We start from the raw sequence: 23,810 nt of genomic DNA on the forward strand, positions 1-23,810 counted from the left end.
ATGCAATTATGCTTTATAAATCATAATGCATGCTAATAACTAACGTACTTACAAAATAAAAATGAGAAACTTGCAAGTTCTCCTGATGCTTGATGCTTAATTCAGACAATTGAGAGTATTTACTGAGATTTCATGAATTCATGATTAGTTTCTCATTTGGATAAACAGAATCATGATTGGAAAAAGCTAAATCATATATGTAAAGATGGAATCAATGATAATATTAATAATAAGGAAAATAAGGACAAAAAAAAATTACAGCAAATAATTAAAATAATAATTAAAGGAAAGTTTCTATGATTCAAATTCCTTATAAAATGAATTCATTAGGGAAGATAATAACTTTAATTCTGATTTAGTAGTTTATAGTTAGTTAGTATAATAAAGTATAACAGAGAATTGATGGGCACATCTTCACAACATACTTTCTAATACTGATAATAGTGACACATTATCAACATACATAAAGACCATTTCACTGCATCTTGTTCACATATTTCAGTATGCTAAAAAATACCATAACATCAAATACCCTATCACATTTAACACTCATCCTTGCCACATAATGAAATAATAAAATTTGCTACTTTTTGATATCTAAGCCTAAAGGACTGGACCCTAATCTCATACAAAATCAATAAAGACTTAAACAAGAAACCCATTTAAAAATTAGCCAATCTTCAAACTGGTACTATAATTTCTCTCTCTCTCTCTCTCTCAAGAGAATATGTTAAATACATTAGTATATAAAGAATGTATTATACCAAACTGCTAAAGATTTCACCTCTGAAGGTTTTTTGCAAATTAGCAGATTATTTTTGGAAATTATCATGATTCAAGCTCACAGTTACTTATGAAAAATGAAAGTTAAAATTTTGAAAATTTAATTGTTCAGTATGGTTACAATATCGGATATTGAGTTATTTTCACTTTTATAACCATCTTTCATTAATATTCAAGATATTATTAAAAATAAATAGTGAATTTATTGTTTACTTCACATTATAGTCTGGTAATTGTTTATACAACTGACCAACCATTCTTTGTTTTTAAAAATTTTTAAAAAGCAAAACATCTCTATTAAAGATTGACTATAACAATTGGAATAAGTTTTATAACTGTTTTTATTTTACAAATTATTTTTGTAACAGATCATAATAACTGGGTTATAAACTTTTAATCCTGTTGAACAAAAAAATTTTAATTTTATACCATGTTATCATGCAGATAAGCTATTAATGTTGTGCAAAGGATAAATATTAAATCAGAAATTACAGAAATTATTAAATTTGCATCAAAAGCTGGCATAGGTCTTTGTATATGCTATACCTTTAGACCATGGGAAGATATTAATAGAATTATGGAGGCCTACCATGGTAAAATATATGAAGAGATACAAAAAGCACAAAAATCTATTCCCAACCTTTTTAATAGAAAATGAAATATGGATCAAAAATTGAATAATGTTAAATTAGTTGAATATTCTTTATATATTTGGAAATCACAATCATTATATTTAATCTGATTTACAAATATATGAAGAATATTTTCTCTTAAAAAATTTCTTTGTTTACAACAAATTTCGTCCCTTAAATTTATATTGGTTTAACTGGACTTTATAAAGGAGTAAAATGGTGGTCAAAAGAATCCAGGATATAAAGAATTAGATGCTTTAGAAAAAGTATTGAAAAATGAACCAGATGAAGAATTATTGAAAAGAAACTATTTTATCAATAAAAAATTAATAAAAACCGTAGGGCAAATACTCAAAGATGGTGACATGAACTTCAAGAACAAATCATTCACTCATAGTAATTGTAAAAGAATTTCAGAGTAAGCAATAATTAATGATAATAAATTGTACATTAATATAAAGTCATTATTATCATTATTAAAAATTGGAAAAATTTTTCAAAAGTGTTTAGTAAATTAGTAAATTCAAATAAATTTATTCTTTTATAGATCTTTAATTTATTTTCTGACAATAAAACAATATTTGTAACTACTGTATATTTATTAATTTTAATTAAGATCTTAATCATATTTAGCTTAACAAATTACATAAAATATTAAAATCTTATATATATTTATATATATTTATATATATATATATTCGAATTAAATAATTCTAAATTTCACTCATTGTATTGTTTAATTAATGTGATTGTTGTGATCCTTCATTCGATTCAAGTCTATAATTTGAAGTATTATCATCGGATAATCCTTCATTATATAAATATTGAATTACGTTTCCTATTCCTCCAAAGCTTATAACTATGTAATAGAAAAAAATTTTTTGAAAATTAATTAGAATTAATACTTTCAATATATTTACATATTTTTGTATATTTTATTTTTATTCAAATTACCTGCCGGAATGATAGCATCAAACACAATATGGCGAACCTATTAATTGAAAATCATTATATTACAATTATAATTAAATCAAAAAAACGTAATTTATTTATTTATTTATTTTTTTACCTTTAAAAATATGCAAATGTCATAAATAATAATAGGAATATATTGTAAAATAAAGACTAAGATATAAGTTAAAACTTTTTTAAAAGTTCTTCTTTCAATATCGGTTAGTTTATTAAATGAGTCTGCAATGGATGAATTGTCGTCTTTAACATTGCGAATTACTTTCATTACATGTGCGTAACAAAACATGGTAGTTGTCAATGTGGTGAATATAAGGACAATAACCAACATTGCTACATTATTGTATCCGACTTTAGTACCGCACCTAAAAAGAATTACAGTGTGAATATCTTTCACGTGATATTTTATAATATATGACGTAACTATTTAACGTACGAATAATTTCGAGATCCGTAGGCGTTTATTGAACTTAGGGGGATTATTAATGATATGAAAATAATTGGAAGCCAAATTTTATAATCATATTTTCCCAAAGCCAAATGGCGCTCTTGTACTACACGTAACCAAGTTACAATAGATATAGCTGCAACCTATTAATATAAATTCCGGTGATTAAGTTGATTAAGTTTCATGTATAAGAAACAGATGCTACCAGATTTATTTTATTAAAACAAAAAATTACCAATAATATATTTAGCAAAATGAAGATTGTGAAAAATATTCCAAGGATTTCACAAAATAGAAATGGCCATGAGATGGTTTCGTTCTTATTTATGAATTCTGTTCTCTTTGAAGCTGCATATGACTATATAAATTGTCGATATAATTTAGTTTAAAATTGTAGTTAATTTGATACAAATTTTAAAATTTTATCAATTTACTTACGAACTCTATTAAGATGGATGACGAATATAGAAAATCTTAAATATAAGGATAATAATTATTATAAATACCGTAAAGATTGTTATTAGAATAATTGATATCATGAATAAATTTTATTTAGTACCTGTAATTGCTATATAAAATGGAAATCTAAATGATAATGAAACATTACTATGACCATATTTCCATCGTGAAAATGTTCCTAAAGAACCAAATACATTTAAAAAATTTTAAATCAAAAATAAAATTTTTTAGTTCAATCAAATTACTTACGATAAAATATATATAAAGTTCCTAGAAAACTAAAGGAATTAAAAACTAATGGAATAATCATTACAATGTAAAAATCAGTTTTAGCACCATAACCATAAGACGAATGTCCTTGAGCATTACTTATAGGTATCATAAAAAAAAGAAACGATAAAATAAAAATAACGATATAGGTCGAATATGATCGTAAATTCATTTTTGTTTTTTAAAAAATATGTATATATCAAATAATATTTAAAATTAAAGGGAATGTGAAATATAATTATATGAGATGATGATAATTATTGATTGGCTTTTATATATTGTTTATATCCAAAAAAAACTGAGAATTATTGTTCGCTGTGTTACATTTAAAAGTAGCTTACATTTTCTAGTATCATTGTGCATAATTATTTTGATGGTAAGTGCGGCACTTAAAGTTGTGATACAATTTAATATAAGTAAAATTTTTTTTAATTGGTTAATTTGTTAAATTAAATTACAGTTACATAAGATTCACTTGATCACCGTAAAGTTTGTTTATTTGTTGAAAAACTTAAAAATATTATAATAATAAATTTATAATATTACAAAAGTAATATTACGAACAAAGGAGGAAGTAAAAACGATTATAATAATTTTATTAAATTAAAAATTTAACTTGTCGAAATGTTAGACTTGGAATTTTTTACAGAATTTGTCGCTACTGCGCCACCTGATACTAAAAAAGATAATGCAACGTATCACAAAATTATTTATTGAATAACCTAATGAATTACATATACAAAATATTTACATAACATAATTTTTAAGTAATTTGCTACAAAAAAAAAAAATATTTGCGACCATTCAAATGATAACATTATATAAAAAATTCAGCTTAAGTAAAAAAGTACTTAACCATAACCTCATAAATTATTCTAATAATAGAAGAGTTCACAGATACTCGTGTTAAATCTAAGTTTATTAATTAAATAATTATATTTATCTCAGGCTGGAGTAACAAGAAAACGCTACCAATTAACGGACGTTCGTCATTTTTGGTCACCAGGTCTAAAAAATTTATGTTAATGTTATTTTTCTAATGGTAATACTTATTAAGTAAGTCTAATTAATGCAAGTAATATAACCTTTCATTTACAGGAGTCATCTGCCCTAAACGAATATAACTTCAATACATATTGTATGCCAATTTTTTTTTGGCTCAATGACCAGAAAAGAAAATTGGGAGTCACTTTGAATGATTCTTTCTAACAGCCCTCATAATATACCGAATTCAACAAAATCCATAAAAAAGTATGTATTTTTCTAAAGATTCGCGTTAGAGTGAGCGTGAATACTTTATCAAATAACTTCCTATTCTTTTTTTTTTTCTTGTATGTCAATTTTTCAATTTATCTATTATTTGCGCTAAATTTACTTGATAGTGCAGCACGATAACATGGAAATATATGTGTGTATTCTAAATAAAATGAGTTCAAATTCTGGATAGTTATTAATATTCTTAAATGGATTAAACATCATATGTACAGTTTCACTTCTATAATTATACTGTACCACATTGTAAACAATGTTACATTTTAATCCCAACGATAATCAATTTTACCGACAGTGCCAATATAGTTTCAGTTTTTTCTATTTACAAAAAAATCAAGTGAAACTTTTTGCTTATCATAAATAAGTCAATAAAAAAATAGAATATAATACAAAACTTTCCTAAATTTAAAAAAAAAATTAAAAAATTTCGATATAGTTGATATTTCTTATTGAAATTTAATTTATTCAAACATTTCTTTTTTAGGGAGGCTTTCTAATAAAAAATATTAAAAAATAAATTGTGTACTCTTTTAATTTATTTACTTTTTGATTATATTAAACGGGTCTATACAAAAATAGATGATGGGATGAGTACCATTGAGTTCAAAATCATTGAATACAAGACGCGGACGAAATACCCCTTAAAGATCAAACTATATATTGTATAATCATATAAACTGGTCTAATAATTTCAATGCTTGCACCTCCCCTTTCTTCTCCATATTAGAGATTGAAACTGATTAACGTTAATCGACTAATTAACCGATTAAGACGGTTAACCGGTTAAAGTATCTCAAAAATAGATTAATCGTCCGTGAAATTTCGGTCACGTGTTCTTCAAACTAATGTTCTAACAAACGAATTTTTTATTAATGCTGTAATAATAAGAATAAAATACAACTAAATATATGAGTAAACCGATTTGTAGCCAAAAAAAAAAAAAAAAAATTAATTAATCGATTATAAGCAGTCGGTTAATCCGTTTATAATTTTTATGGTCGGTTCCAACTTCTACCCTATAAAAAAATTTATCCGTTATTTCTGTAAAAACTCCGTAAAAATGAGCCTTTCACGGATCCATTCACGGAAAATGTAAATAATTCGATAAATTCCGCGATATAAGGTTATTAATTCCGGAAATATGAGCCTTTTACGGAAAAAAGATGAATGGATTGACTTTTTTTACAGAGCTAGTAGCTCATTTCTTTTTTCTCCCTGGCTCCTTCTTGACTCATTTTTTATTTTTATGTGCTGTAAATTTGGTACTGACGAATCACGATGAGCAAATAATCTACATTCTATATACAGTGTGGAATATATTATATTACATGATTAACATGATTTAAAAATTGGCTAATTTGGTACTACTTAAGTACATAATGTTTTGGTTACGTTCGACAACTTATAACCTTATTTCATAACCGCAATGATAATACCGTAACTAAAAATAAGCACCCCTGGCTAGAATTATGAAAAATTATGTTTGTTTGGAATTATGTGCAAAAAATGAGGAGCTTAATTTCGGGGGAATACGGTATTTATTATTATGAACCTTATTAAATTTGTGGAAAACGGTATACATAATGCACAGGAATTACATAATATTCGCTATAGAAAAATTGAAAAAACCATTAAAGCAATGTTCAGGAATGGTCGAATGGGCGACCTAAATAAATTACTGCAAGTGTTTCAGTGTATTTAGTTACGTAAGACATAATTCAATTGATTCATTCTCCTTCCATAAGAACTGAACTTTAGCAAGATAATTGGAAAATATAGGTATAAAAATATCTTCATAGAACCGTTGGAAGACACGTTATATTAGGGTGCGCGGTCAACTAAATTATATATGGTCCCATATAAAAAATTTACTATTAAAGAATTTTCAGGCAATAATACAACTTTCATGAAATTAGCGGTATTACCCGTTAATTTGTATTTAACTAACATTCAGAAAGTATAAAAATTAAATAAATACCCAAAAACTTGAAGAATAATGTGAGTCTTGCTTTTTGAAAAACACTAAAGAAAAAAATTTTTCCTTATGTAGATACGTCCGAAAGTATTATTTTATTTATTTTTGAGACACAGGCGATCTTTTTGGAAAAAAAACAGACTATCGCATAAAAGAGTCGACAATTTAGAATACTTTTGTAGAATTTTGAATGTAAATAATTAGAAGAATTTAATGTTATGGAAGTATGAAAACATATCAATTTAGTAAGAAATTTATTATAAAATGTAATTAATCAAGAAAAATCTTTAATAGTAAGTTTTTATTTGGGTCCATATATAGTTTTGATTTAATTAGTTGAGTCCGCGCACCCTAACGTTGCATGATATGTCACGCGATGTCGATCATACTTGAAGTTTAACCCTGTCGAGTATTGATAACTTATGGGCTATAACAAAAAATAAGATGAAATAGACGTTGTGGGAAAAAATGGCCGAATATCTTAAATCTAATGAGACATGCAATGGTTAATTATTGAAAATAATAGTGAACGTATATCTTACCCAACCATTGATTTTTTTTCTGTAGATCTTGGAATAAGCGGTTAAGGGCTTTTTGTACCGGTTCTAAGTTCGTCATCAGTAGCTCATCTTTGGCTATAAAAGTAGATGATTTTAATAAGCTATTTTGTAAAAAAAAAACGCAAAATAAATTTAAAATCATAAAATTAATTAAAAATTTATCGCGATATTTGAATATTTTTTGATTTTCGCTTTTTTGGTCCCACGCAATATTAGATCGATATGTTTTTTTATATCGTAATTTATCAGAAATTAAATGTTTTCTAGTTTCTACTGATTGATAGATTTGTACAATTTGGTAACTTGATGCTTTTAGCAAGAAACGGACAATTTGAGATTGTAACATTATACATACATGAAGATGATTGATCATTCAAGCATTGGATTCTTTAGAAGTATACGACCTAAAATGTTGTCGATACAGTAAGTAAAACCCAATCCAATATGTATCTGGAGGTTAAATATGATAAAATTACGGTAAATAAGGTACCAAAATATTAAAATGTAAAATATTTATGTTGATTAAATAATTTAAATTTTTAATTTACTCAAGCTGATATACAGTATGCTGAAATTTGCTTTATTTTAAAATTTTATTATATTGCGTTCAATGCGTTGCTATAAATTTATGTTTACTACAATATTGTTAAACTCAAATTAATTATGATATTACTATTAATGCGTATAACAAATAAAAAGAAAATAATAATGTTGTAGAAAAACAAATTTAAAATAACGAAACCGTATTAATATGTAACGATTTTTAAATTATTATTAAATGATTTGAAATTAATTACTATAAGTTTTGTCTATGCGATTTTGCAGATTGTAAATTTGTCACATGGTTAATTTTTTAATACTGTAATGCTGGCCGGAAGAATTTTTTATGGCGATTAAATCAAGGAAAATCACGTGATTTAAGAATAAGTCTCAATTGTTCTACATTCATAAAACCTCTTTTTCTAATAATGATAATAACCTACAGATCAATATGGCGTGCGGTCACATTTTTGAATATTTTTGGAATAAATAATATTTTTTATAGAGGTGAACGCTTGACCCGCTTGACCGAAGAATAAGTGTGATTGCGTTTCCTATCGGGCGAGTATTGGGTATTCGAATATACAATCACAAAAACTGCGTACACCATTTTGAAAAAATGGCGATAATATTAAGAATATTTAGTAGAAAAATTCATCGATTAATCACGAATAAATTTAAATTATTTTACTTCGTAATTTAAGCTTTAATTTAATACTTCAGTAGTTGTTTCATGCATTTGTTAGAGAAAATTCATTTTTATTAAACTTTTATGTTATTTATTAAAAATAATTGTAACTTTCTATTATAATTGTACATTTTTTCTAAAAAAAATTTAGCTTTTAAAATTTTTAAATTATATAATATTAATCTTCACTTAATTTAGACGATGTGTGAATGCTTTGCCATACTACTTGATTCTCTTATTACTAATTTTCTGTCGGATTTAGGAGATGGTTCGTATCGTACTATTTAAAGAGTTAATTAATTATTAGTATTGAGGAAAAAAAAATGAATAATTAGAATTAAGAATAAAAATTACATACTGTAGAATGCCATAAAGTTACCGAAATTTTTATGGCATCTAATAGTGTTCCATGTTGATAATGCCAAAACGATCCAACATAAACATGCTATTACATATATATATTTTAAAAAAAGAGAATCATTAGTATAATTTTTATAGGCTAATTTAAAAACAATATAAAATTATGCAAAATTATTATTACCGTATAATAAAAAATGTACACGTAAGCATGATACTATACTGAAAGCATTGTATCAATTTATTTTTTCGTTCACAGAGACTAACCATATCAAAATATAATAATAAGGCTTGAATAAAATTTCCTATATACACGATAAACATTATATAATGTTTTTCATCCCTCACCTAAATACGTTGATGTAAATTGTTTTAGTATATAATAACATTATATTAAAGAACAAAAAAATAATGTACTTACACCTTTGAGCATAAAAAATGAATAATAAAGGAATATTATGTTGAATGGCACTTGATAATTGATAAATAGGTTTCGAGAACTAATTCGTCTTTTTGTTAGTGCTATTCCTACTAAATAAGCAACTAACAATAATCCTATCATCATTATCTGGGCATGAAACAATGGAAATTGGACCTCATATATTGCATGCATTTCTAAGCCAAAAAATAAAAAAGAAAAATTTAGTAACTAAATAAATATATATACGCTAAAGGATTCGAATAAATGGATTGATTATTTACCTTTAATCTCATCATGCCTAGAATATTTGAATTCATATACCAGAGACCATATTCTAAGATAAAAAAAAATGAAATAAAATAAATTTAATTTAATATTTTTTTTTTTTTTTTTTTTTTTGGTTACAAATTAAAAGATATTATCGCTTACCCTTTCTTCCATATTAAGTACACATCTAATGTATATAGTAATTGAAATAAAATTGAAATTGCAATTAAAAAAGATGAACCTATTATATAAAACTTAAGATTTGCAAAACATGACTTAGTATGGTCTCTACAATGAAAATATTGAGTATAAAAACTAGCTATCCCTCCAATAATAGGAAATATATGTACACCAAGGAATGCTAATCCATGATAAACAGTTTTACCATAGAACTACAAATAATAAAATAAATTAATAGCTAGTATTAATACATTAAACGATCATCTTCAGCATAAAACATTATATTACCATAATCATCCCTGATATTATAGGAAAAAATATTAATGGAATAAGTATAAAATACATGTCGAATTCTCCTGTTAAGATTAAAGTGCTAACGAACAGAAAACTATATATGAACATATCTATAATATATGTGTACAAGAAAACCTTTTCTATACGCTTTAACCCTTTATAAAATTTACGAAGTATTCTATAAAGAACAACTAGTGGATTCATTTTTAGGATAAGGTAAATCCAAGAGACCAGCTGATGGATAAAAGAAAAGGAAGATAACAAGGAAAATGAAAATTATTAAGATAACAAATAGATGAAATTTTAAAATAACGAGGAGATAAAATTATTAAGATAACGAAGATATTAAGATAACGAAAGGATGAAAATTATTATAGAAAAACTGAAAGGAGATATTTATGAAGTACGTCAATAATTATTGCGAGCGCTTATTTATATTTTTAAATACAAAAGATTATATTCCCTTGTTAAAAAAAAAAATATTTTTTTAAAAAAATAAATGAATAAAATCTTAAGTGATAACCTTTGTGAATTTTCGTGAATTTACTTGCTTTGGTTAAATATAGAAAATTGTATAATAAGAATTTTTTTGATAAATAAAATAAAAAAAAAAAATTTTTTTTTTAAGATTTGCTGATATTTCTTCTTGTTTTCTGACGAAAATTTGTTCTATATTAAATTCAATTTATGAACAATAAAAAAAAATAAAAATAAAAAAAAAAATTTTTTTTTTACCCTAGAACGTCTGAAACGTGAACATAATAAAAAAAACATGTTTAAACCGGCATTTAGGGAGGACAATGTTTCAGTTCACAGCTAATCTTTAATAAGTCAAGATCATTGTGTTCCCGCAGGCCGCAGTAATAATCAGTAAATAATCAGTAATAATATAATAAAAATACAACCATACTTGAGATTAACTAGACAATGAACTCAAACATTGCATAGCATTTAATATGTTTAATCTTGGTAAATCTTTCTTTAAATCATATGGACACTTTATGAAAATGAAATTTGGCAAATTTTCCCTTTTATTAATTAATCATTAGTTATGAAGAAATTGTGCATCGTGATTGGATAATTTAATTTTTAATTCTATTAATAGTATTTTTGTATTTGACTAGGGATCCCGGATAATTAAAATAGTAATCCCCTGTCGCACTTGTCGCACTAAGTGTCACTCATCACCTTCATACTAATTTAAAAATTGCGAGTGATTAGCTGAGTTTATAAATGACCGGGAATCTTCGTTTACTTATTTCCCGGCCTCACATAGATAGCCGGGAAATTATTAAGTTTAGTTAAAATAGTTAAGTTTAAAATAGTTAATATTTAATGAGTGACACACTCCAGGGGATTACCCATTTATTTCATGGGAAGGGAACATTAGGGTTTTTTTTCTTTCGGGAAAAAACCCTATTATCCATAATACAAATTATAAGACAACTTGTCTTACAAAGAATCACTTTTTTACTTTGTAGAAACTATTGCGTCACAAAATAAAATTTTTTAATGCGACCATAAGGACCACTCACAATTAGTGGATTTATACAATCAAATTGATTGTGCCCTTAGAGAGCTTCAAGAACGTAAATCGGAATATGAACGTTTATTTTTTAAAATATTGTGCTTTTTTGCAACGCTTCTAGTTGTTAGTAATTGGTGTATTGACATTATGTTGTTAGTATATCACAGCATCGATAGAAGTACTTGTAAAAAAAAAATTTTTAAATAAAAATACGCTCAGCGCTTATTGCAAATACAACACTTACTCGGCAGAAAGTTTAAAAAAAATTAAATATTTTATTTAAATATTGTCAAAAATAAGATAAAATGGTTACACAATTTATTTCTGCGATTCTATATATATTATGCCAGAATATAACTAAAGAAATAAAGAGAATAATGAAATATAGAATGAAATCGAAAATTTTACTACCAATAAATCAAAATTTTATCGTTGAAATCCCGAAGGATTATTCAAAAAAGCAAGAACTTGCTGAATATCCATATTAGGAATAATGATAAAATTTGTCTGAGGAGAATTAATGGTAATGTTAAGAAATATACCAGATTGAGGTGAAGAGAATTGCGGTGATGAATCATTATTAGACGAAGATGGTTGATTATGATTATTGCGATTAGTATTGTTTGAATCGTGATTATTATTACCACTGGGTTGTTGATAATTGTGATATTGCTGCTGATGATTAGGTGAAGCAACATTGTGTCGCTGATATTGTTGATTATGATTAGGTGAATTAGCTGTGGGTTGCTGATCAGAAGAGGTAGTCACGTTATTGTCTGACGTGGGTTGCCGACCGGGAGAGATAGTGGCGTTATTGCTATAGTTAGAAATGGCGTTATTATGTTGTTGATAGTTAGTATCACATTCATCGCTATTAGGTGAAACGATATCGTGTTGCTGATATTGCTGATTATGATTGGGTGATGCAACATTAGGCTGATCGGGAATTGTGGTTTGTTGGTTATTATATTGTTGATAGTTAGCATCATTAGCATCATTAGCATCATGGTGATTAGGTGAAGAGGCATTGAGTTGTTGATCGAGAGAGATAGTGTTTGACATGAGTTGCTGATCAGAAATCATGTTATTAACATCATTGCAATATGTATCGTACGTCTGGGAAACGGTTGTTTGTGAATTTGATTCGTAGTAAACATTGACATCAAAATTATTTGAAGAATTATGAGTGACCATGGTTTTTCTTATATTTTATTAAATTGATGGAAAATGATGAATTTTTTTTTCAAGATTAATTTTTTTTTTTTTTTTTTTGAGAAAGGAGAATTTCAGAGGTTTTTATATTTTTTTCGAGGGAGGAGAATTTCAGAGGTTTTTATAAGAAAAAATTCTTGTAAATGCATCTATTCTTGTGTAGCATGAAAAGCTATTTTTGTTGTTAAATTCTTTAATACGATCAAAAAGAATGGTCCAATGGTGTTTTGCATACTATTATTTTTCTTGCGATTTGCGCGTTCATTTTTACTTTATTTTTATTTTAAGAAAGGTAGGAAATCTTTTGATACAATGCAAAATTACAGAGGTAATAATTACATACTAACTAGGTAACGAGAAAATGCACATCCCATACACGATCCACCATTCGAAAGAACCTGATGATAGTGACATAGTCGCAAGCATCAGTAATCGAACAGGGTTAAATATTAAAATAAAAATTAAAAGGGATAGAAGAATAATAAAAGAAAAAAGAAAATTAAAATCTACCAACTAAAGAAAAAAACCCCGTATCTTCCTTTGACCCGAGGGCCAACATACGTGAATACAGTTAGGTGCGTGATTGGGTATCAATGACGAAGGACCCGCCACAGGACCAATTTGGCGCGATCGTTTCTTCCGATAAGATTTGATTTGTTGATAGAACGTAATAACGGGAAATATTGCCAATTTTAGGTAATTTGGTGATTTCAAGATCAAATTTTTTAAGTACGCGTATAACCAATAAGCAAATAACCGGGAAAAGGAGGACGTCCGCTTGAAATTTGCCACCTAAACTATAAATATCAGATTTTTTATCTTTTTTTGTAATTGATAATCTTTAAAATTATATTCAGGCATTCCTAATCCATTGGCCGTTGAATTTGTTGAATTAGACGCTCTATTGATTTAGATCATTATCTTGATTTCAATAATTATTAAGTTGGCTTCGCTTAGCAACCTTTCCAGAATTAATTAACAAGAGAATCATTTTCCACCCTAAATCGCCTGTTATTTTCTTTATCAAGAAATATTTTCGTAAAATCATTCTAAAAACGATTGGAAGAAAATATTGATCGGAGGGGAAAAAGATTTCTTGATTTTAATAACCAAATTAGTTGCTTTTTAGTGTTGGTCGCCGTTATAATTGTAATTTCTGCAGCACGAGCATTTGAAGGTAAATGGGCAAGCAAATAAACATTTTCGCCTGATCGAATTGCAAGGAAAGCGTCCCACAAGAAGTCTCCTATTTCAATAGATGGGTAAGACCAATCGGATGCGGGGGTTGGCGGGAATAAAATGAGAAGTGCTCCTTGCATGACCAAGTCATAAATCTCATAATACCCAATTTGTTTCCATAAGTTCATTAAGTCCGGATGAATAAGAATTCCTTTCGCAATTACGTTAAGCTGTCTATTATTTTCGAATCCATCTTTGGAAGGATATTCCTCAGGAATTGGTTGTTGATGAATATGTGAATCACTATTTAAATCTAATTGATACGCTTTTGGTCTAGGAGGAAATGGAACGAACCATTTATTTAAAATCAAATCTTCTTTATCTTTCAAATTCTTTCTCAACATGCTGGGAGCGTAATTTATCACGTGAGGGCCTGCGGAGAGGAAATGGAATACTTGACGGTAAGGTTTCATCATATTAGCTAATTGTTTGTATCCTTCATCTAATAGATAAGTGAACACGATTATGGGTAAATTGCTCGCCCATGGAGATTTGATTTTTTGTTGGAAAGCGCGAATTCTATCCGCATCAAGTTGACCGACATTATGCTCTATTTTGAGCTCTATCAACTTTTGATCATATTTTCCGAAATGCATAAGTAATATTTTAATAAAATATCTTGATATTGGAACTTTTCTCGTAATTAATGTTTTACATACTGGGATATCTAAAAAAGTAGGGCCCAATCGCACAGCGTGGAATAATGCGTGAGATTTTTCCATAACGCACTTGCAACCATTCTGTTTTGGCGTAAGCATCTTTTGAAATGACAGACCAGTTTGGACATGTCAATGCCTAAGATATTTTCGTAATATAGCTGCAAGATTTTGTAAAAATTGGTAAAGGCAAATTACTGGCCCATGGAGATATGTAATTTCTTTTGAAAAGCTCGAATTCTATCAAAATCAACTTGGTTCACATTATGTTCTATTTTAAGTTCAATGAGTTAGGGCGGGTGGAAAAGGTACAAACTTTTTTATTTATAATATAGAGTTTTTGAGAGTTTGACATATCAAGTGAGGTTTGTAAATATTGAAATATATATAAAAGTAGGGCCCAATCGCACAGCGTGGAATAATGCATGAGATTTTCCATGACGCACTAGCAACCATTCTGTTTTGACGTAAGCATCTTTCGAAATGACAGACCAGTTTCGACATGTCAATGCCAAATTAAGTGGGTAGTCGATGTATATATATATTTATCTTAATTTCTTATTCGAAATTCTGAAAATATTGTTGCATTTTAATAAATTAAGTAATGGTTGCAGCACAAAATTTAAAATCTTAATTTTCGATAAAACCGATTCAGATAAAAACATAAATATGAAAAATTTTTTGGTCAATAAAATAAGTATTTTTGTTCATGAACTACTCCTTTTTATAAAAAAATCGGATCCGAGTCAACCGAATAACCCAGTGATTTCAGGATAAAATTTTATCTAGCCTATTTTAGGATACATGAAAGCGAAAAGGAAATTATTAGTTGAAGATCATTTTCTCAGAGTCAGTGTATACATTTATAAATAAACAAGTCTCGTTCTAAAAAAGGAAGGAAATGAATGAATGATAATTAAATTTGTATTGAATATTCACGGATGTAATATAAATGAATACTCCGGAAAAAAATTACCTAACGAATTATAACAACGAATAGTAGAAAAGTAAATGGAAAATAATTTTGGAAATTAAATAAACGTAAAAATGGATTTATAACATTTATTATATGATTGTGTCTTTGTCTCTCGAAAAAATATTATTTTACATATCATCCAAAAATTTTTAATAGTTTTAATACAAGTTACAATAATAAAAAAATTGGCGGTCAAAATATGTATGTGCGTGGAAAAATAAAATAATCTTACTACTAAAATTAGAAATTTTTTTTTATTATTATTATGTAAATTTAATTTTGAAAAACAAAATCAGTATATTTTTTATAGTTTTAAATGGGAAATGGTGAATTTTTAGTCAAGTAACCAATTTGTACAATCAAAAGGGTTACCACCCTAATAATTTTTATTCTCTCTCATGATGGAAACAAATCTCTGAGCGAGAATAGAATTGTATAAAATAGTAATAATACTAAAAAATATTCGAATATTCGAATACTTTTTGTCGATCTAAAAAAACACCAGTTTTTTACTGCGGTATAATTATTATTATTTTTTTTTACTGCGGTGTAACTATTATTTTTTTTTTGACTGGTTTGCAAATGTATCGTTCTTATACGATCAGGTGCTATGTTCTTATACGACGTATATGTCATATAATATAGGTCGTATAAGATAGTATGTCGTACACGTACAAGAAAGATACATTTGCGACTGGTTTAAGAAAAAAAATAATTACAAAAATACATTTAAGGGAAATCAATAAAAAGTTTAACATATAAATTTGTAATAACAATAATTATTTGATCTCTATATTGTTATCGCTTGGTTATTTTGTCTTCAAAGTGGACAAAAAATTAAACATTAAGTTCACAAAACGATATTTCAAGTTTCCTCAAAATACAACAAATACCTATATAAATCAAACTGTGCAATATACCCCTGCATAATCGTTGTACCAAACGTTACAACCTTGTTAAAAAACTTGAAATTTGATATTTGTGATACCATGCCATGTAATAATTATTAATTGTGTAATTTCTTCAGCCCTTTCATAACTGATAATAAAAAAAAAAAATTCCCAAAGTCAAGTCACCAATCATTTTCGTTGGATATACCAGTATTACTATATGGTTCTTTAAGCCGGTACAAAACAATGGGCTGTTGATAGTTAACGATAATATTAATTTTGTTAATTAAACACTTCCAGAAAAGTTAAGCATCTTATGCATGAACCATATTTTTATTTAAACTTATGATGATGATGGTAATTTCGAGTTCATAATTCAAATGATAAACTTACGACAGGAGTTCTAAAACAAACTGTAGTACAATATGACTAACTCAGTAAATTCACTCAATGAATTAAAACAAAACTTTTACGCCAAAAGTGTCTTTTGTACGATATAAAAAATGCTTTCATTATAAAAAAAATTTTAATATATAAATAATGCGCGTTCCGTTATTTCGGAGATAAGTTTTTTTTTATATTGTATATTTTAAATGATTTACTAAAAAAATTTTTTATATGTATATTTTTTTTTAAATGGTTCTAAAAAAGGAAAGACGGTAAATCTATTAATAAAACTTTCATCAATGGCATTATTTGCATTATAAAAAAAATTTTTATCTCGTAAATCTTTCCCAAATTTTTTGTAGTTATAATAGATTTTACAATCGGATCCATAAATTTTATATCTGAAGAACTTTTAATTACACGGTCCTATCCGATTTCTAGATTTATTATATGATTTTGTAAATTGTAATTATGCAAGCACAATTTTTAGGGTTATCTTGCAGTTTAATTTATTTTGGTATTATTGAAACCTTTATTAAATTATTAAAGATCACAATAGAATTTTGCCGCAGATACGCCGTATGATCAGTGGCACAATGATCAGCTGAAAAACATGGAGTCGATGTTCTAAAATCTAAAGTATAATAAACGAATTATTATTAAGGTTGGTACAATCTGCATGTATGTAACGTAAATTTCCTTTCGATCATTGTAAGTTCTTTAGTTTATCTGAAGATAAAACAATGATTTAATAACTTCATGTATAATGAATTAGCGAAATTTTGAGAATTAATTATTGAATGATGGAACAGCTCACGTTGGATATTGTGCGCAGTGATCTGTGATCGACATTCCTTCTCCCTTCATTGTTTTATATCTTTTTTTAAAAAAAAATTTTTTTTCTGTTAAAAAAACTTTATTTATAATTTGCTTTTAAAAAAAATTATTATTCTTTACGGTTTTTTTAACCGTCATATTTTTTAATTTTTTTTATAAAAAGATAAATTCGTTTTTCTTCCCTCATCATTTCCCTTCTTCTCTTGTATTTTATTTTTTATTTAAAAAGAGTTGAAGAAAACCCACAAAAAAAATCAAATTCTATAACGATAATGAAATAACATTTCAATTTTTTTCTTTTTTAAGGTGGCTCCAAGCGACATTTTGTAAGTTTTTAGAAAAAAATTTTTTTCTTTTTTAAATTTATTTTAATGAACGGTCACTAACAGTTCTTTTTTTTCAGGTAGTTTTTCGGTCTCTTTGGATGCGTAGGATTCATTTTTGGTAAGTTTTTTTTTCTGTTTTAGTTTATTTATTCTAACGAAACATATGTCAACATTTCAAATTTTTTTTTTTTTTTAGACGGAATGGACACATGGGAAAGAAAATCGGGGTTATATGTTTTTCGAATTTAATTCTTTTGTTTTAGGTGACTTTTCTAGACGGAGGGATGAGATTTCTATGGGAGGTTTTTTTTTAAATGATTTTTTTTTGCGAAACGTTTTACTAACGTTTCATTTTTTACTTTTTAGATATCCGTCGATGAGGTAACTTTCTAAGCTTAGGGATTTTGTAGGGTGTCGTGAGAGTTGAATTAAACCAAGTCGGATTAAAGATGAGTACCAAAGAAGCGAAAATCTTAGATAAATGTGAGTTTCAAAATAATTTCGAAACTAAATTCAAAAAGATATATCTTAATAACATTTTTGTTCATCTCTTTCATAAGATACTAGCCCCACCCTTGTTACCGGAACCCCGGAGGTGTGTTTCAGAATATTTTCAAAGATTTTCTTTTTAAAAAACATTTAAAAACATTTTAATACGTAATAACCTTTATTTTTTTATTTATTTTATTTTTTTTTTTAGAGGAATGGCTTCCAATATAGGAATACTAGAATTCTAGTAAGTTTCGAAAATTTTGAAAAAAAATGTTAGAGTTAAGAGGACATTTAACATTATAGGAAAATTTATATATGTCTATCATGTTTATTGAACAATTAGTTTTATTTATAGACTATTTTTGCACAAGCCGGTTAAATCAGGTGACGATTTCCTTAATATGCATCAACTTTATACATACGATCCGCGTCACGATATGGTATTAAATCTTTACGATAAGTTCTATGATATAGTTTTGATATAGTTACGATATATATTGTTTCAATTTTAAAAGTTTCTGCAAAGTACTCCCAAGGCACGAACTTTAGTTCCATTGGCGGTAATAATAACCATATTTGATGGTTGATTAGAATGTGTTACTAACATATAAAAATGATTTTAAAAATCATACCCACGTACGGATCGAAGTGAGTTTATCACATATATACAAGGTAATATTAATATATCCAAATTTAGTTACCCAAACAGTGATCACTCAAAGATGTCGTCATTATGACCATTTAAGATATTATCTAGATAAATGAGGTCTGTTTTTATAATAATCTTTAATTAAAATTACTATGATGGTACTAGTCTAAAATTCTCACCTGGACTAACTGATTTTGAAATGTAAATAAGCAATCCAGACTTTACCCGCCTTAATATTTTTATATCTATTTTATGTCAACTTTAAAATATTTATGCTAGGAATTTTTAAATACAAGAAAAAAGTGCCTTTACTTCTAGTACTAACCCTACTAAATTAAAAACGACAATAAATTATCTAAATCATCTAATAGTAATGCCTTTGCTTCCAAAGATGCAATAATAGATTGGGATGATTGATCTGATGAACTTAATAGAGAAATTAGCGAGAAAATTATTTCCGAAGGAATTGTCAGGGAAGCCATTTCGGTAAGTAGATAATGAAATAGTATAAATGATGTAATAAAAAAAATTAATAGGTGCTGAATCATCTGCCACTATTGCTGTTATTATAATAATGGTTCTGCGAACAATATAGAAATAATGCCCTGTAAAAAAAGTCGATCCGTTTTTTATATTCCATTTTTTTTTTCCGTAAAAGGCTCATATTTCCAGAATTAATAACCTTATATCACGGAATTTGTCGATTTATTTACATCTTCCGTGAATGGATCCGTGAAAGGCTCATTTTTACGGAGTTTTTACAGAAATAACTGATAAAATTTTATATAGGGATGCCGTGGAGGATGTAGAAATAATGCAAATAATAAATATAAAATAATGTTATGAATGATATTCAAGAGAAGAAATAAAAGCGAACCAATAAAAACCTGAAAGTCGATAATTAAATAACTGATATCGAAGGTCCGTCGGTCAATAATTCCTTTTCTCAAAAATAAAAATCCGTTTCAACTCCTGAACGCAAAATAAATCATTGGTGATTTAAATAGAATAATACGCGACAAGAAAAAATTTTTTTATATATACATGTAATACAAAAATTTAAAATACAAGTTTTAAGTTTATTTTTCAGTTGTTTTTTTTTTTTCTTACAAGAAAAAAATTGGTTTTCTAATTTGGGTATATTTGTTTTTACTTTACTTTCATAAATTTTCTATTTTCGTATTTTAAAGGACCCTGAAATGAACCAATTATATCAAGGGAGAAATGTATTATTTAAATAATTCATGAATTTCACGTGATAACTGTAGCCATAAAAAGATAACGTTTTCCATTATTTTATATGATATATCCCTTTATATGTTCTTTTAGTCTCCTGCTTCTTTAAATTGCTTTCTAATTTATTCGGTCTTCCAAAAAAAGATCGAAAACGTGTATGCATAACATACAAGAGACAATCATCTGCATTCCAACAATACTACTTTATAATTATTATGGATTGTAGTAATTTAGTTGATTGATATATTATGGAATTTTACAATGAAATGTTGCAGATATCTCAAGTAAATACTTATCATTTCAATATTGTACGCAAATAAACAATTGGTTTAACTATTGATGAAATTATCGGTCAAACTAATGATCCTATATGGTCGTGCGATAATTATAATTACGCAGATAAAATATTGATATTCAATATTTACGACAATTTAACTATTGGTCAAACGAAACCAGCATGGTCCCCTAAGATATTCGAAAAAGAGCTGACTAAAATGGGTAAGCTCAGATATCGATTCGGCGCAGATAGAGCGAAGTAAAAAAAAAAATCGTACAAGAAGCATGAGTAACTATGGAAATCCCTAGGTACAACTTACGGGTATGTGCGATAATAAAATGACAAATCATACAATCAATTTACTTTAGCGAGGATAATATAAGCGTGATCTACCAACTAAATATAAATTATATTCGGTATTTCTTATTCACCATTAAATTAAAGTAATTGGTCAATTTAAAGAACATTTTTTATTCAAAATATTATTGACGCCGAATCCAAAAATTTAAATAACAATACACGATTGTCATATTATAAAAAAGAAGTATAACGGAAAAAAATGATGAATTTTGACCTATTCTTTATAGATCAAATAGAAATTAAATGAAAGATTGAATAATAAATTTTAGTCGACTCAAAGTTATTTGACTCGAATACTCGATAGTCAGTAATCAAGGTAAATATAAATTTGGCTAATATTTTAATTATTTAGTTTAATGAGGGAACTATTATATTACAAGATCTAAGTACATAAATGAAAGGTTTTTCAGTATTTAACGCTTAATCTATGGAAATTAGCAAACAAACCATTGGATTTCGTGTGAGTATTTTATAAAATTGTTCAAAATTATTTTTATCCAGTGGAACGAATTTTTTCTGGTAGAACTGACTTGTCTTAAAGCACGTGCATGTATGTGGTGGATGTGGATGTGGTGGATGTGAAAACTCCTCGTATAAAATTTAATGATCTGCAAATCCAACCCTTTATTTAATAGCTATTGGGATAAATAGTACAAATTGGTAAGTATTCCTCGAACTATTCGAACGACTATCGTACCATCATCATAACAATATATATATTCTTCAAAAAATATTTGATTTTAAACAATCAATCAACATATCGAAATATCGAAATACCAATTATAAAATTCGGCTCGATCGGACTCCGGTGTACCCAATAAATTTAAGTCGATGATCTTAACTAAATCTCATTGTTTAAAATTATTTTGTTTTATTCCTTTTTACTTTCAATATTTCCATTATGAGAGTTATTGATAATACGGTATTTAAAGGAGGAATTTTTTTATTCTATAAATTAATCCATTATTGGCGTTATATTGAAAATTGACCCTACCAGAAATTAACCATAATGATCGTAAGTCCGTAGGTGAGAACAGCTTTATAAAAATTTACCTTTTAATGAAATTTAAGGAATAATAATATAAATTTTTGAATAATCTTACTTAATAGTCAAGTAACCCCTCCAATTAGTTTGAATTAGTTTGTCAAATGTTTAATACACAAAAAAAAAAATTATAATATGAGAAGAGAAGACCAAAGGAAGAAAATTTTTTTGTTAAAAGAAAGAAAACTTCTCTTGCATCGCTTATATGAATTTTTATGCATTTTAGTCTAATGACAAAAAATTCAAAAAAAAAAAATGTTAAAGTTGTTCCTGTGGAAAATATAGAAATTATTTCAAAATTTTAACTAAGATTCTATTTAAATTCATAAAATTTATTGAAAAATTCTATTATTAGAAATTATACGACGATTTGATTTGAATTAAATAACAATGATGTTATTCATATACTTTCTGAAGTGGAGATATATTTCTATCACGAGGTTTCGCTGAGTAAAATTTTCCCGAGTTAATTGTGAAATGTGATGATGTGATAAAGCAAATCTATCACAATTCACAATTTTTGTTTATAAATTTAAATAAAAATGGTATTTAATTTTTTACAAAAATTTTTTTTTTCAAAAAAAAAATTTTTATTGCATAATAATTCCAAAGCTTCTCTTTAAATAATAAAAAGGCGACATATCTTTTCCAAGTCTGTACCGCAGCCAAAAAAATATTAATAAAAAAAGTGATATCATCTCTTACCAATAGGCATCAGGTAAGCATTCAAATATGCGGGTTTCAGTAAAGTTGTAAAAATTGACAATTCTGTATTTTTTTTAGACAATATTTTATTTCATAATATTTTGTATTTTTTTTGAAAAATGTTACATAGTATAAAAACTATGCAACCGCTCTACGATAACGTGATTTCTGATCAGCCACTCATGTCAAACACTAACTATCAACAACATAACTATAGCAACTATAGCAATAACGTCACTACCTCATCTGATCAGCAACTCAATATTTCTTCACCTAATAATGGGATTTTTGATCAACAATCCATGTCGGACAACAACGTCACCGTTTCTGATCAACAATATCAGCCTCTCAATATCGCTTCACCTAATCATAATCATCAGCAACAATATCAATATATTCATCAACCCGGCATTCCTAACAACACTACTATTACTCCTGATAACAATTATCAACAACCCATGTCCAACAATAACGTTACTATTTCTGCTGATAATAATCATCACGCTTCAAACAATATTCCTCATAATAACAATCAGCAGCAATCCAACGTTTCACCTCCGCAACAAAATCAACCTAGTGATTCATCTCAATCCAATATCCTTCCTCTGCTTAATTCGTTTGGTATTAATATTAGTTCTCCTCAGGCGACTATTATTATTATGCCTACGACTAATTCGGATATTCAAAATCAGCTTCAGCAAGTTCTTGCTTATTTGAATCGTTCTCAACAATAAATTCGTAATATTCAATGAATAGGATTTTTCATGTTACATAATATCATTCTTTATCCTTTATTTATTTCTTCGTACAGTATTTCTAACATAATGGTTAGTAAAGTTATTCGCTGTAGAAATATATAGTATAACAAAACCATTGTATC

At 27.0% G+C, this 23,810-nt stretch overlaps 5 protein-coding genes across 5 annotated transcripts; 1 reads left to right on the top strand and 4 right to left on the bottom strand.

Moving 5' to 3' along the window:
- Nucleotides 1-2,155: 2,155 nt before the first annotated feature.
- Nucleotides 2,156-3,673, bottom strand: OCT59_014800 (uncharacterized protein; the record flags this gene model as incomplete). Its single annotated transcript, XM_025324309.1, has 8 exons — nt 2,156-2,274; nt 2,370-2,406; nt 2,485-2,749; nt 2,821-2,975; nt 3,068-3,190; nt 3,271-3,305; nt 3,392-3,469; nt 3,541-3,673. The coding sequence occupies 8 exons, from the start codon at nt 3,671-3,673 to the stop codon at nt 2,156-2,158; spliced, it is 945 nt and encodes a 314-aa protein (XP_025186773.1).
- A 5,164-nt stretch (nt 3,674-8,837) lies between these two features.
- Nucleotides 8,838-10,118, bottom strand: OCT59_014801 (uncharacterized protein; the record flags this gene model as incomplete). Its single annotated transcript, XM_066150257.1, has 8 exons — nt 8,838-8,876; nt 8,955-9,041; nt 9,138-9,170; nt 9,221-9,301; nt 9,375-9,568; nt 9,656-9,708; nt 9,804-10,033; nt 10,110-10,118. The coding sequence occupies 8 exons, from the start codon at nt 10,116-10,118 to the stop codon at nt 8,838-8,840; spliced, it is 726 nt and encodes a 241-aa protein (XP_066002441.1).
- A 1,951-nt stretch (nt 10,119-12,069) lies between these two features.
- OCT59_014802 (uncharacterized protein) lies at nt 12,070-12,837 on the bottom strand (the record flags this gene model as incomplete). The annotated part of the gene is made up of 1 exon (XM_025331491.2): nt 12,070-12,837. The coding sequence occupies one exon, from the start codon at nt 12,835-12,837 to the stop codon at nt 12,070-12,072; it is 768 nt and encodes a 255-aa protein (XP_025186775.1).
- Nucleotides 12,838-13,904: 1,067 nt separating this feature from the next.
- Nucleotides 13,905-14,852, bottom strand: OCT59_014803 (uncharacterized protein; the record flags this gene model as incomplete). Its single annotated transcript, XM_025310036.2, has 1 exon — nt 13,905-14,852. One exon carries the CDS (start codon nt 14,850-14,852, stop codon nt 13,905-13,907), a length of 948 nt encoding a protein of 315 aa, XP_025186776.2.
- Nucleotides 14,853-23,049: 8,197 nt separating this feature from the next.
- On the top strand, nt 23,050-23,664 carry OCT59_014804 (uncharacterized protein; the record flags this gene model as incomplete). Its single annotated transcript, XM_025333429.2, has 1 exon — nt 23,050-23,664. The coding sequence occupies one exon, from the start codon at nt 23,050-23,052 to the stop codon at nt 23,662-23,664; it is 615 nt and encodes a 204-aa protein (XP_025186777.2).
- Nucleotides 23,665-23,810: the final 146 nt, after the last annotated feature.

Source organism: Rhizophagus irregularis, chromosome 22 (genome assembly GCF_026210795.1).
Source record: "Rhizophagus irregularis chromosome 22, complete sequence".
NCBI classification, from domain to species: Eukaryota; Fungi; Glomeromycota; class Glomeromycetes; order Glomerales; family Glomeraceae; genus Rhizophagus; species Rhizophagus irregularis.